This window comes from Lepidochelys kempii, chromosome 12 (assembly GCF_965140265.1).
Source record: "Lepidochelys kempii isolate rLepKem1 chromosome 12, rLepKem1.hap2, whole genome shotgun sequence".
Classification (NCBI taxonomy): Eukaryota; Metazoa; Chordata; order Testudines; family Cheloniidae; genus Lepidochelys; species Lepidochelys kempii.
Genome location: NC_133267.1, coordinates 2,849,661 through 2,863,184, shown reverse-complemented (window position 1 = coordinate 2,863,184; position 13,524 = coordinate 2,849,661). Strand labels below are relative to the sequence as shown.

Genomic DNA, 13,524 nt, shown 5'->3' with positions numbered 1-13,524 from the left:
CATAAGTGGCATGGTGTAAGGCCTAAGGCCTGAACTAAAGACAGACCCTGCTGAGATAAAGCAAAGTTACCAAGGCTCAAGCTATGAGCAAAACCCTTTTACAAAGCAGATGCTTGCAGGTTCACTATCCAATACATGAACTTGGCAAGGCGTTGCGAAAACACAAGCACTTAGTACCAGAACATCCCAATACAAGGTTATGGTGTACACACACTCCCTGTCACTCCCTGAAGATGATGCAAGGGCACACTGACCCCTCTTAAAAATAAAGTCAGGATGACTGTGTGATGGATAGAGATGTTTTGATCCAACAAACAGGTGCAACTAAAGGGTGGTAACTAACCACATCAGAGGGGCAATACGTAACTTGTTTGTATCAGTGTATAAAATAGGGATCACAGGGGGGTGTCTTTGTCTGGCCATGGTGAGAATGAAAAATCCCGCAGTTCACTTAACTGGTCCATTGTAATGAGTATACGTGTGTTAGTGTACCTATAACCATTGAGCCTGGGCACTAGGACCGTGCTTCATTGACAGTAAACCTGGCCAAGTGTTTTCACTACTGAACCAAGTCTGTGGTCTTCCTGGGCAGTTTGATCAGAGTCTGCTGTACTGGCTACCTGGCCAGAGCCGGTACAGCACACGGAGAGAACACACCCACATTCAGCAACTGACAACAGCTCCTACCCATAGACTCCATAGCGGGAGAAGGACTTAGCTACCATTCTCCTATCTGTATCTTTAACTATAGGGCTGCAACAAGATTTTTTCCTTTTTCATCTGACAGGTTTGGTGCATGCTATTTCCATGGAGCACACACAACAGCATGCCCTAAAACTCTGCGACTCACCATGGACAAGGGTTGGAGTCTCAGACAAACACTTTCTCCATCACACAGCAAGTAACAATAAACAGCTGGTGTGCTCTAAGCTGCAATGTGCACGTTATCTGATTGCTCAGTTCCTCTTTGCTACCCTGCATTAACACAGCCTTTAGCAAGCGAGGTGAAGCACATGAAGACCAACCAGAGCCCCCTTTACCTCTGAAGGCTGGTTCTGTAGAGGGCCTCTCTATTGCCAATGTTGCGAACCAGCAGAGTTTTCTGAGTGCTGTACTTGACGGGGCAGGTGGAGAAGTTCAGTTGGTCAGGGAAGTCCAGTATTGCCCGAGCCCCTATCGCTCGGATAGGCACAATAAACTTTTCTCTTTCTGTGATGCAGGTTACCTGGTGGATGTAATCCTACGGGGAAATAACACATACCACGTCAGTCTGGTAAACTCAGGCATCATTCCCACAACAAAGCGAGCAACAGAAGGAATCCAACTGGCTTCATGGACAACAGAATCCATACTTACAAGAAGGGAACATTAAGGCATTTCGGGTGCCGTGGCCTTCACTCTTTGTATCATGGTTTAACAGTTTTTCTACAATGTATTCTTCCCAAACTGGAGACAAGAATTGCTCCCAGTGTTTCAGGTGTGAGCAAAATAGCACTATTCCCTACTACTATGATTTATGATCAATCCTCTTCATAGAGACATTCAAAAACAGTACCAATTTTTCTGCAATGGTAACGCAGTGAAAGTACATATATTGAAAGCAAGCAACTGCAAGCATGTTCTTCACCTAATCCTAATTGCCTTTTTGATACAGTTAAGATGGTGACACAAGTTAATTTCACTCCGATCCTTCTCCTTGACACTTCACAAGGATACCAGATCTTTCTTTGAGCTCTAAACCCCCTAACCATCCTATCCTTTTTCTTCCTCATCCCGTGCCTCAGCTGGGATCTCCCACTCTGATTCCCCCAAACTGGACACGATAACTCTTGTTCTTCCCAACATCCTGTGTTTCTTGATCCTTCCCCAGCTCCACAGGGGCCCTCCCTCCCTTTGCCAACAGTCCCACTGTAGGATATCTTTCATCAGGGCTGGTGGTCTGTGCCAAGACTCAGTGGCTGATGTAACTTCATGTGTTTTGGGGATACACTGCGTATCTCAGATCCTAGACCTGACAGATGGGTCTTGTGATGGGGTGTGCATATCCCACACTGGAGAGGGAAGGGTTAACCCTACACCATGAGTGGCAGAAATCCCAGCCTTCAGGCCATGCTGGGCATGCTCCAACTGCTGCCTCAGTATAAAAGGGAGCAGCCCAGCTCATTCTGGGCTGACTGCCGGAGAGGAAGGACCTTTGGCTGAAGCACCAGCTGAGCCACCACAGCCCCTGCCTGCAAGAGCCAGAGACCCTACGAGCCGGATTGGAGGCCTGGAGCCTAAGGAGCACCAGAGAACCATCCATGTTGAGGAGCTTGGAGACCCTGATGCCCTACAGACAGCAACTTCTGGAACTACGGTAGGAAGTGACCCAGGGAGGGTGAGCGAGTCACAGAATCAGAGAATATCAGGGTTGGAAGGGACCTCAGAAGATCATTTAGTCGAACCCCCTGCTCAAAGCAGGACTGATCCCCAATTAAATCATCCTAGCCAGGGCTTTGTAAAGACTGACCTTAAAAACTTCTAAGGAAAGAGATTCCACCACCTCCCTAGGTAATGCATTCCAGTGTTTCACCACCCTCCTAGTGAAAAAGATTTTCCTAATATCCAACCTAAATCTCCCCCACTGCAGCTTGAGACCATTACCCTTGTTCTGTCATCTGCTACCACTGAGAACAGTCTAGATCCATCCTCTTAAGAACATAGAATCATAGAATCATAGAATATCAGGGTTGGAAGGGACCCCAGAAGGTCATCTAGTCCAACCCCCTGCTCAAAGCAGGACCAATTCCCAGTTAAATCATCCCAGCCAGGGCTTTGTCAAGCCTGACCTTAAAAACCTCTAAGGAAGGAGATTCTACCACCTCCCTAGGTAACGCATTCCAGTGTTTCACCACCCTCTTAGTGAAAAAGTTTTTCCTAATATCCAATCTAAACCTCCCCCACTGCAACTTGAGACCATTACTCCTCGTTCTGTCATCTGCTACCATTGAGAACAGTCTAGAGCCATCCTCTTTGGAACCCCCTTTCAGGTAGTTGAAAGCAGCTATCAAATCCCCCCTCATTCTTCTCTTCTGCAGGCTAAACAATCCCAGCTCCCTCAGCCTCTCCTCATAACTCATGTGTTCCAGTCCCCTAATCATTTTTGTTGCCCTTCGCTGGACTCTCTTCAATTTATCCACATCCTTCTTGAAGTGTGGGGCCCAAAACTGGACACAGTACTCCAGATGAGGCCTCACCAATGTCGAATAGAGGGGAACGATCACATCCCTCGATGTGCTCGCTATGCCCCTACTTATACATCCCAAAATGCCATTGGCCTTCTTGGCAACAAGGGCACACTGCTGACTCATATCCAGCTTCTCGTCCACTGTCACCCCTAGGTCCTTTTCCGCAGAACTGCTGCCTAGCCATTCGGTCCCTAGTCTGTAGCTGTGCATTGGGTTCTTCCGTCCTAAGTGCAGGACCCTGCACTTATCCTTATTGAACCTCATCAGATTTCTTTTGGCCCAATCCTCCAATTTGTCTAGGTCTTTCTGTATGCTATCCCTCCCCTCCAGCGTATCTACAACTCCTCCCAGTTTAGTATCATCCGCAAATTTGCTGAGAGTGCAATCCACACCATCCTCCAGATCATTTATGAAGATATTGAACAAAACCGGCCCCAGGACCGACCCTTGGGGCACTCCACTTGATACCGGCTGCCAACTAGACATGGAGCCATTGATCACTACCCGTTGAGCCCGACAATCTAGCCAGCTTTCTACCCACCGTGTAGTGCATTCATCCAGCCCATACTTCCTTAACTTGCTGACAAGAATACTGTGGGAGACCGTGTCAAAAGCTTTGCTAAAGTCAAGAAACAATACATCCACTGCTTTCCCTTCATCCACAGAACCAGTAATTTCATCATAAAAGGCGATTAGATTAGTCAGGCATGACCTTCCCTTGGTGAATCCATGCCACTTTCTTTGTATACACAGATGCATGTTCCTGATAATGTAGCCATGTGTATATTTTATCATCCTGTAAAGATCAAACAGCCAGTCTCCAATGAAACACCAAACATGGTGAGCACAATAATTCTGGTGTTGAGTTGGTGCGGGGGGGATGATCTGAGGTTTTATTAGTTCAAAAGTGGGATGAACTGGACAAGCCAATGAAGAGAACAGTGAGACCCAACCATGCTGCGAATCACAGAGGCTCAGTCTTCTCCCAGACTGCTCTGCCAACACATGCCAATCACAGCAAACCGAACTGTGGAACTCTAAGGCCTTGGCTTTTTCAGAACAGAGCTGGACAATCCCATGCAGATGAGTGGTGGTTTGGAGACCTGGATAAACGCAGCTAGGACCAGAATCAAACCAGCAAAATCATCCTACTATAGATCTAACAGATTTTAGCTTAGTCTCCAGAGTTAAAGACTTTGTGTACTGCGGTAAAATCTTGGTCCCACTAAAACCAACGGCACAACCGGAAACTGGCCCTACCTCCCAACCATCTTTTCTTCTTAACCTGAGAAGTTTGTGATAGGGGAATGAAAAAAAATGGTTACCCACCTTCTCGTAACTGTTGTTCTTCGAGATGTGTTGTTCATGTCCATTCCAATCAGGTGTGTGCGCGCACACAATGCAATGGCCAGAAGATTTTTCCCTTAGCAGCATCTGTTGGGTCCGCCTGGGCGCCCCCTGGAGTCGCGCCCTTATGGCGCCTAATATAGAGCCCTGCTGACCCGCCACCCCTTCAGTTCCTTCTTGCCAGCTACTCCAAAAGACGGGTAGGAGGATGGGTATTGGAATGGACCTGAATAACACATCTCAAAGAACAACAGTTACAAGAAGGTGAGTAACCGGTTTTTCTTCTTCGAGTAGTTGTTCATGTTGATTCCAATCAGGTGACTCCCAAGCAAAATTAGGAAGTGTGGTCGGAGCTGTCCACTGACTGGAGTACTGCTCTACCAAAGGCTGCATCATCTCTGGTCTGTCTAGTAATTGCATAGTGTGCGGCGAAAGTGTGTATCGATGACCACATCGTCACCCGGCAAATTTCCTGGGTGGGGACCTGGGCCAGGAAAGCTGTTGATGAAGCTTGCGCTCTTGTAGAGTGTGCCGTTATCGGTGGCACTGGGATCCCTGCAAGATTGTAGCACTCGGTAATGCAGGCCACAATCCATGATGAAATGCGCTGTGTCGAAACAGGCTGGCCCTTCATTCTGTCTGCTACTGCGACAAAGAGCTGTACTGGCTTCCTGAACAGTTTCATCCTTTCTATGTAAAAGGCCAGCGCTCTGCAGACATAGAGAGTGTGGAGTCTCTGCTCACTACAACTCGCAGGAGGCTTGAGGTAGAACACCGGGAGGAAAATGTCCTGGTTGATGTGGAACTGCGATACCAACTTCGGGAGGAAAGCCGGATGGGGTCTGAGCTGAACCTTGTCCTTAAAAAACACAGTGTAGCGTAGCTCTGATGTTAGAGCCCTAAGCTCAGACACCCTCCGGGCTGAAGTTATCGCCACCAGGAATGCGACCTTGTAGGAGAGGTAGAGCAGGGAGCATGTTGCTAGAGGCTCAAAGGGATGCTCCAGGAGCCTAGAGAGGACCAAGTGAAGGTCCCAAGCAGGAACCAGTTGGCAGACATGGGGGTACAACCTGTTGAGGCCCTTCAGGAAGCGACTGACAGAAGACAAGGAGAGACCTTCCTGCTTCAGGTGGAAAAGATCATCCAAAATCTGGGGCACTTAGGCTAGCACCGGGGGAAAGTCACACTGAGCTGACCAGATTGAAAATCTCTTCCACTTGGCCAGGTACGTGGCCCGAGTGGAGGGTTTCCTACTACCCAAGAGAACCTGTCTGACCTGTTCTGAACAGGAGAGCTTGGACAGGTTTAGCCATGAAGCCTCCAGGCTGTGAGATGCAGCGACTGCAGATTTGGGTGCTGGAGCCACCTGTGATCCTGCGTGAGACGGTCCTGGAAAAGCAGCAGGGTAATCGGGGTTCCGACTGACATGCCTAGGAAAGACATGTACCAATGCTGGCGGGGCCAAGCTGGTGCTATGAGAATGACCTGAGCCCAGTTTCTGCGAATCTTGAGCAGGACCTTGTGCACGAGCAGTACGGGTGGGAAGGCGTAGAGAAGCAGTTTTCCACGATGGAGGAGAAACGTGTCCGCTGTGGAGCCCAGACTGTGATTCTGGAAGGAGCAGAACTGCTGACACTTTCTGTTGCATCACGTGGCAAAGAGGTCGATCTGGGGACAGCCCCACTTCTGGAAGACCGAAGATGTGACGTCCGGGCGAAGGGACCACTCGTGGCTGTGAAAGGACCTGCTGAGGCGGTCCGCCAGCTTGTTTTGGACCCCTGGAAGGTACGATGCCTGTAGATCGACTGAGTACTTTATAAAAAAGTCCCATAACCTGAGGGCTTCCTGGTACAGGGGAGAGGAGCATGCACCCCCCTGTTTGTTGATATAGAACATCGCGGTCATATTGTCTGTCATGACCGATACACATCGACCTGCTATATACAGGGAGAATGACTGACACACTAGGCATACTGCCCTGAGCTCCCTGACATTGATATGAGGACGGCGATCTGTCTGTGACCAGAGGCCCTGAGTACTGTGGTCCCCCAGATGAGCCCCCCACCCCAAATCTGACGTGTCCGTTACTAGCGTCAGGGATGGTTGTGGAGCAGTGAAGGGGACTCCTGAGCACACCTGCTGAGCGTCCATCCACTACAGGAGCGAGTCGAGGATGGGAGGAGGCAGGGTCACGATCCTGTCCAAGCTGTCCCTGGCAGGTCTGTACACTGACACAAGCCACAACTGAAGCGGCCAAAGCCTGAGTCTGGCATGTCAGACCACATATGTACAGGCCACCATGCGATCAAGCAGTTTGAGACAATTTCTCATGGTGGTGTTGGGGAACTGCCTGAGTACCTGGATCATGGCGTCGCGGGCCCGGAATCTCACTTGGAGGAGGAATGCTCTGGCTTGGGTTGAGTCCAGAACCGCTTCTATGAACTCTATCCTCTGGACCGGGTACAGAATCGATTTCGCCTTGTTCAGTAGGAGGCCCAGATTCTCGAAGGTGGCTCTGATGAATGCCACCTGAGCCTCCACCTGAGCTCTGGATCAGCCTTTGATTAGCCAGTCATCGAGGTATGGGAACACCTGTACCTGATGTTTCCGCAGAAAGGCGGCAACGACTGCCATGCACTTGATGAAGACTCGAGGTGCCGCTGACAGGCCGAAAGTGAGGACCGTAAATTGGTAATGGGAACTGTTGACCACAAACCTGAGGTACTTTCTGTGGTTTTGCGCTATTGCTATATGAAAATATACAAACTTGTTGAGGTCACGCAGGTCCAGGATGGGCCTTAGGCCGCCTTTGGCCTTCGGTATTCGGAAATAGCAGGAATAGAAACCCTTGTCCCTGTCCTGCAGTGGAACCTCCACAGCCCCTAGTGCTATGAGCAATTGCACCTCCTGAATGAGAAGTTTCTCGTGAGAAGGGTCCCTGAAGAGGGACGGGGAAGGGGGAGGAAGTGCGGGAGGGCACAGAATTGGATGGAGTATTCCCTCTCTACCATGCGAAGCACCCAACGGTCCAAAATTATATGGGACCATGCACGGTAGAAAGGGGATAGTGGGAAGGAAAAGGTAAGGCGGGGTGAATCCAGTCTCTGGTCTGGTGCACTGTCCTTGACTGCACCTTCAAAATCCTGGTTTAGGGCCAGAGGGCAGTTTGGGCTGGCCTTGGTTAGCGGAGGGATGTTGTCTTCTACTGCTCCGGTTCCTCCTCCTAGAGTTGCTCTGGCGGTTCTGCTGTTGGAACCTTGGAGGAGGTTGTAGGCGGAAGTGTCTGCGCTGTGTGGCAGGGGTATGAAAGCCCAAGGATCTGAGGGTGGCTTAGGAATCTTTTAGTCTATGGAGCCGTTTGTCCATCTTCTCTGAAAATAGAGTCTCACCCTCAAACGGGAGGTCCTGAATCGTATGTTGGACTTGGTAGCGTAACCCTGAGACTTGCAACCAGGCCCCCCATCACATAGCCACCCCTGTCGCCATGACTCTTGGGGCAGTGTCTGCAGCATCTAAGGCTGCCTGCAGTGAAGCGTGAGAGCCTAATTTCCCTTCTTCCACCAAGGCGGTGAACTCTGACTGAGAGTCCAAAGGGACGAGCTCTGTGAACTTAGCCATGGAAGCACAGGTTATAAGAGTACCTGCTCACAATGGCCTGCTGATTAGCAATACGGAGTTGTAGACCGCTGGTGGAGTAGATTTCCTACCCACAAGGTCCAATTGTTTAGCATCCCTATTCTTTGGGGAAGGACCTTGGAAACCTTGTCTCTCCTGCTGGTTAGCCGCATCGACGACCAACGAGTCCGGAGGCAGATGGGAGTATAGATGCTCAAAGCCTGGAGGGGACGAAATACCAGCACTCATTGCGTTTGGCAGTGGGTGGCAGAGATGCTGGCATCTGCCATAGAGTTTTGGTGGTGTCCACCACTGTCTTTATGAGGGGCAATGCTACCCGTGAGGGCCCTGAGGGTGCTAGGATGTTCACCATGGGATCAGTGTCCTTGACCACTTAACAAAGAGAGGGAAGAGTATCTTCGCAAGCAGGCTGGCTAACCTAGTGAGGAGGGCTTTAAACTAGGTTCACCGGGGGAAGGAGACCAAAGCCCTGAGGTAAGTGGGGACACGGGATACCAGGAGGAAGTACGAGCAGCAGAGCGCGAGAGGGGAGGGCTCCTGCCTCATACTGAGAAAGAGGGAAGATCAGTGAGTTATCTCAAGTGCCTGTACACAAATGCAAGAAGCCTGGGAAACAAGCAGGGAGAACTGGAAGTCCTGGCAAAGTCAAGGAATTATGATGTGATTGGAATAACGGAGACTTGGTGGGATAACTCACATGATTGGAGTACTGTCATGGATGGATACAAACTGTTCAGGAAGGACAAGCAGGGCAGAAAAGGTGGGGGAGTTGCAATGTATGTAAGAGCAATATGACTGCCTAGAGCTCCAGTATGAAACTGCAGAAAAACCTGAAAGTCTCTGGATTAAGTTAGAAGCATGAGCAACAAGGGTGATGTCGTGGTGGGAGTCTGCTATAAACCACCGGACCAGGGGGATGAGGTGGACAAGGCTTTCTTCCAGCAACTCACGGAAGTTACTAGATCGCAGGCCCTGGTTCTCATGGGAGACTTCAATCACCCTGATATCTGCTGGGAGAGCAATACAGAGGTGCACAGACAATCCAGAAAGTTTTTGGAAAGTGTAGGGGACAATTTCCTGGTGCAAGTGCTGGAGGAACCAACTAGGGGCAGAGCTCTTCTTGACCTGCTGCTCACAAACCGGGAAGAATTAGTAGGGGAAGCTAAAGTGGATGGGAACCTGGGAGGCAGTGACCATGAGATGGTCGAGTTCAGGATCCTGACACAAGGAAGAAAGGAGAGCAGCAGAATACAGACCCTGGACTTCAGAAAAGCAGACTTTGACTCCCTCAGGGAACTGATGGGCAGGATCCCCTGGGAGAATAACATGAGGGGGAAAGGAGCCCAGGAGAGCTGGCTGTATTGTAAAGAATCCTTACTGAGGTTACAGGGACAAACCATCCCGATGTGTAGAAAGAATGGTAAATATGGCAGGCGACCAGCTTGGCTTCACAGTGAAATCCTTGCTGATCTTAAACACAAAAAAGAAGCTTACAAGAAGTGGAAGTTTGGACAAATGACCAGGGAAGAGTATAAAAATATTGCTCGGGCCTGCAGGAGTGAAATCAGGAAGGCCAAATCACACCTGGAGTTGCAGCTAGCAAGAGATGTTAAGAGTAACAAGAAGGGCTTCTTCAGGTATATTAGTAACAAGAAGAAAGTCAAGAAAAGTGTGGGCCCCTTACTGAATGAGGGAGGCAACCTAGTGACAGAGGATGTGGAAAAAGCTAATGTACTCAGTGCTCTTTTTGCCTCTGTCTTCACAAACAAGGTCAGTTCCCAGACTACTGCCCTGGGCAGCACAGCATGGTGAGAAAGAAATGGTTCAGGACTATTTAGAAAAGCTGGATGAGCACAAGTCCATGGGGCCAGATGCGCTGCATCCGAGAGTGCTAAAGGAGTTGGCAGATGTGATTACAGAGCCATTGGCCATTATATTTGAAAACTCGTGGCGATCGGGGGAGGTCCCGGACGACTGGAAAAAGGCTAATGTAGTGCCCATCTTTACAGAAGGGAAGAAGGAGGATCCTGGGAACTACAGGCCAGTCAGCTTCACCTCAGTCCCTGGAAAAATCATGGAGCAGGTCCTCAAGGAATCAATTCTGAAGCACTTAGAGGAGAGGAAAGTGATCAGGAACAGTCAGCATGGATTCACCAAGGGCAAGTCATGCCTGACTAATCTAATTGCCTTCTATGACCAGATAACTGGTTCTGTGGATGAAGAGAAAGCAGTGGACGTGTTGTTCGTTGACTTTAGCAAAGCTTTTGACACGGTCTCCCACAGTATTCTTGCCAGTAAGTTAAAGAAGCATGGGCTGGATGAATGGACTATAAGGTGGATAGAAAGCTGGCTAGACTGTCGGGCTCAACGGGTAGTGATCAATGGCTCCATGTCTAGTTGGCAGCCGGTATCAAGTGGAGTGCCCCAAGGGTCAGTCCTGGGGCCGGTTTTGTTCAATATCTTCATAAATGATCTGGAGGATGGCGTGGATTGCACACTCAGCAAGTTTGCAGATGACGCTAAACTGGGAGGAGAGGTAGATACGCTGGAGGGTAGGGATAGGATACAGAGAGACGTAGACAAATTAGAGGATTGGGCCAAAAGAAATCTGATGAGGTTCAACAAGGACAAGTGCAGAGTCCTGCACTTAGGACGGAAGAATCCCATGCACCGCTACAGACTAGGGACCGAATGGCTCAGCAGCAGTTCTGCAGAAAAGGACCTAGGGGTTACAGTGGACGAGAAGTTGGATATGAGTCAACAGTGTGCCCTTGTTGCCAAGAAGGCCAATGGCATTTTGGGATGTATAAGTAGAGGCATTGCCAGCAGATCGAGGGACGTGATCGTTCCCCTCTATTCAACATTGGTGAGGCGTCATCTGGAGTACTGTGTCCAGTTTTGTGCCCCACACTACAAAAAGGATGTGGAAAAATTGGAGAGAGTCCAGCGAAGGGCAACAAAAATCATTAGTGGACTGGAACACATGGCTTATGAGGAAAGGCTGAGGGAACTGGGATTGTTTAGTCTGTGGAAGAGAAGAATGAGGGGGGATTTGATAGCTGCTTTCAACTACGTGAAAGGGGGTTCCAAAGAGGATGGATCTAGACTGTTCTCAGTGGTAGCAGATGACAGAACGAGGAGTAATGGTCTCAAGGTGCAGTGGGGAAGGTTTAGGTTGGATATTAGGAAAAACTTTTTCACTAGGAGGATGGTGAAGCACTGGAATGCGTTACCTAGGGAGGTGGTGGAATCTCCTTCTTTTGGAGTTTTTAAGGTTAGGCTTGACAAAGCCCTGGCTGGGATGATTTAGTCGGGGATCGGTCCTGCTTTGAGCAGGGGGTTCGACTAGATGACCTCCTGAGGTCCCTTCAAACCCTGATAGTCTATGATTCTGTGACCACCTCCTCGGCCTTAATGCCCAAGCCTTGGGCAGCCCCGCAGAGCAACTGCTGTAAAACTCTGTTGTCCTCTAATGCAGGGGGTCTGGACGTCCCTGCCAACGCTTCGTCCGGTGACGAGGAGGAAGAAGCATGTGCCAGTGAGGGAAGCTCCCTGCCATCTGCCCTGGGCGGGTCATGTGATTCCCAGGGCAGAGTTGTAAGAGGTGGTGCCGATAATGGTGCCAGGGCCGTAGGCATCGTAGCCAACACTGGCGTCGGCATCAGTCTCACAGGAGGGAGCTGCATCGGCATGCTCACAGGAGCCAACATCGGCACCTGGGCCGTAGGTGCCTGCATCGAGGTCAACGTCGACAACAGTTCAGGCAAGGGAGACGGGTGTGTTGAAGTTGTGGAGGCCAGTGCCAAAGTCGGAGCTGAGCACAGTGCTGGAGTTGATGACGGTGCTGAAGGAAAAGGCATCAGGACCATAGGAGCCAGGTGCAGATGCGCAGCGGAAGGCAGTACGTAAATGGTGGAGGCGACTGAAGACGTCGCTGAGCATGGGCCCTGGGTTACGCCCTGGCCCTTGTGATAAGCCCAGGGAGTCCAGAAGGGCCATTGAGGTGGGTTCTGCCACTGCAGAGGCCACTCCTGATGCTCCCTTCTGTCTCTGCCCGACCTCGCTCTTTGGCTTCTGCTCCTACTTGAGTGATAGGAGTCGGGCTCTGACTCCAAGGTCTCAGACACTGAAGACCATGGAGGAGCCAATCCTTGGTGTCTCAAACGGCGAGAGCTCTGGGAGTGGGAAGGCTCTCTGTCGGAGCGTGTAGGTGCCGATGGACAAGGTGAAGGGGAGTGCCTCGACATCACAGCCAGCTTTCCCTTAGAATGCACCAGAGGACGGGGCTCTGTCGGCACTGAGGGTTCCTCCCTGGCAGGCAAGAACGGTTCAGTCAGGTGGAGGAGATCTCTGGCAGCCTGGTACGCTTCCTGCGTGGACATGAGCTGAACAGCTGTGTAGGCACCTGAGATCGAGGTGGGGCCAGACTCGACTGCCTCACCTGGACAGGAGTCGACACAGCCCCGGAAGGAGATGCCGAGGAGTGGCCCACCTGGGGTCACACTTCTCCAGGCTTAGCCAGAGAACCGTTGTCTGGCTTTTTCTTCTTTTGAGGCACCGGTGAATGGGAGCGGTGCCTCCTATCAGAAGGGCCCCTTGAGGAGCCATGGCGGTGTCAAGCATCCCTGAAGGAGTCCTTCCTCGGCGTCGAAGTCACCAATGGCGCCTTGGCACTTCATGTCGAGGACGATGCCGTCAGGGTCCAGTCTCTCAAGCCCGGGTCGAAGTGGGGGTGCAAGGCTGCCTCCATGAGGATCGCCTTCAGCTGTGGTTCCCGTTCTTTAAGTGTTCTCGGGTGGAACTCGCAGCAGATCTTGTAACGAATTTTCTGATGAGTCTCCCCCGGGCACCAAAGACACAATGAGTGCGGATCACTCTTAGGCATGCGCTTGGCGCAAGCCACGCAGTTCTTAAAACTCGGGGACTGCGGCATGTCACAGAGCCAGGGCCGGAGTGGGTGGGGGGAAACCCCCAACTACTATACTATACTAAACTTTAAACTGGTACTACTAACAACTAACTAACTATATCCACAGAATAATGAAGAAAACTTGCTGAGCAAGAGCTAAGGGAAGTTCCAGACACCGTCACTGGTGGTAAGAAGGAACTGAAGGGGTGGCGTGTCAGCAGGGCTCTATATTAGGTGCCATAAGGGCGTGACTCCAGGGGGTGCCCAGGCCGACCCGATGGATGCTGCTAAGGGAAAAATCTTCCAGCCATCGTGCACGTGCGTGTGCACACACCTGACTGGAATCGACATGAACAAGCACTCGAAGAAGAACCAATGTTGCTCTAAGAAACAATAGTCTAAATT

General features: G+C 50.6%; 1 protein-coding gene across 1 annotated transcript in view; it reads right to left on the bottom strand.

The window, feature by feature from the left end:
• Window positions 1-13,524, bottom strand: part of HYDIN (HYDIN axonemal central pair apparatus protein) — a 427,037-nt gene that overhangs the window by 341,403 nt on the left and 72,110 nt on the right. The window contains exon 6 of the mRNA XM_073307159.1: window positions 1,041-1,240. Within this exon, the coding sequence (XP_073163260.1) occupies window positions 1,041-1,240 (200 nt within the window). The remainder of the gene's footprint in view (window positions 1-1,040; window positions 1,241-13,524) is intronic.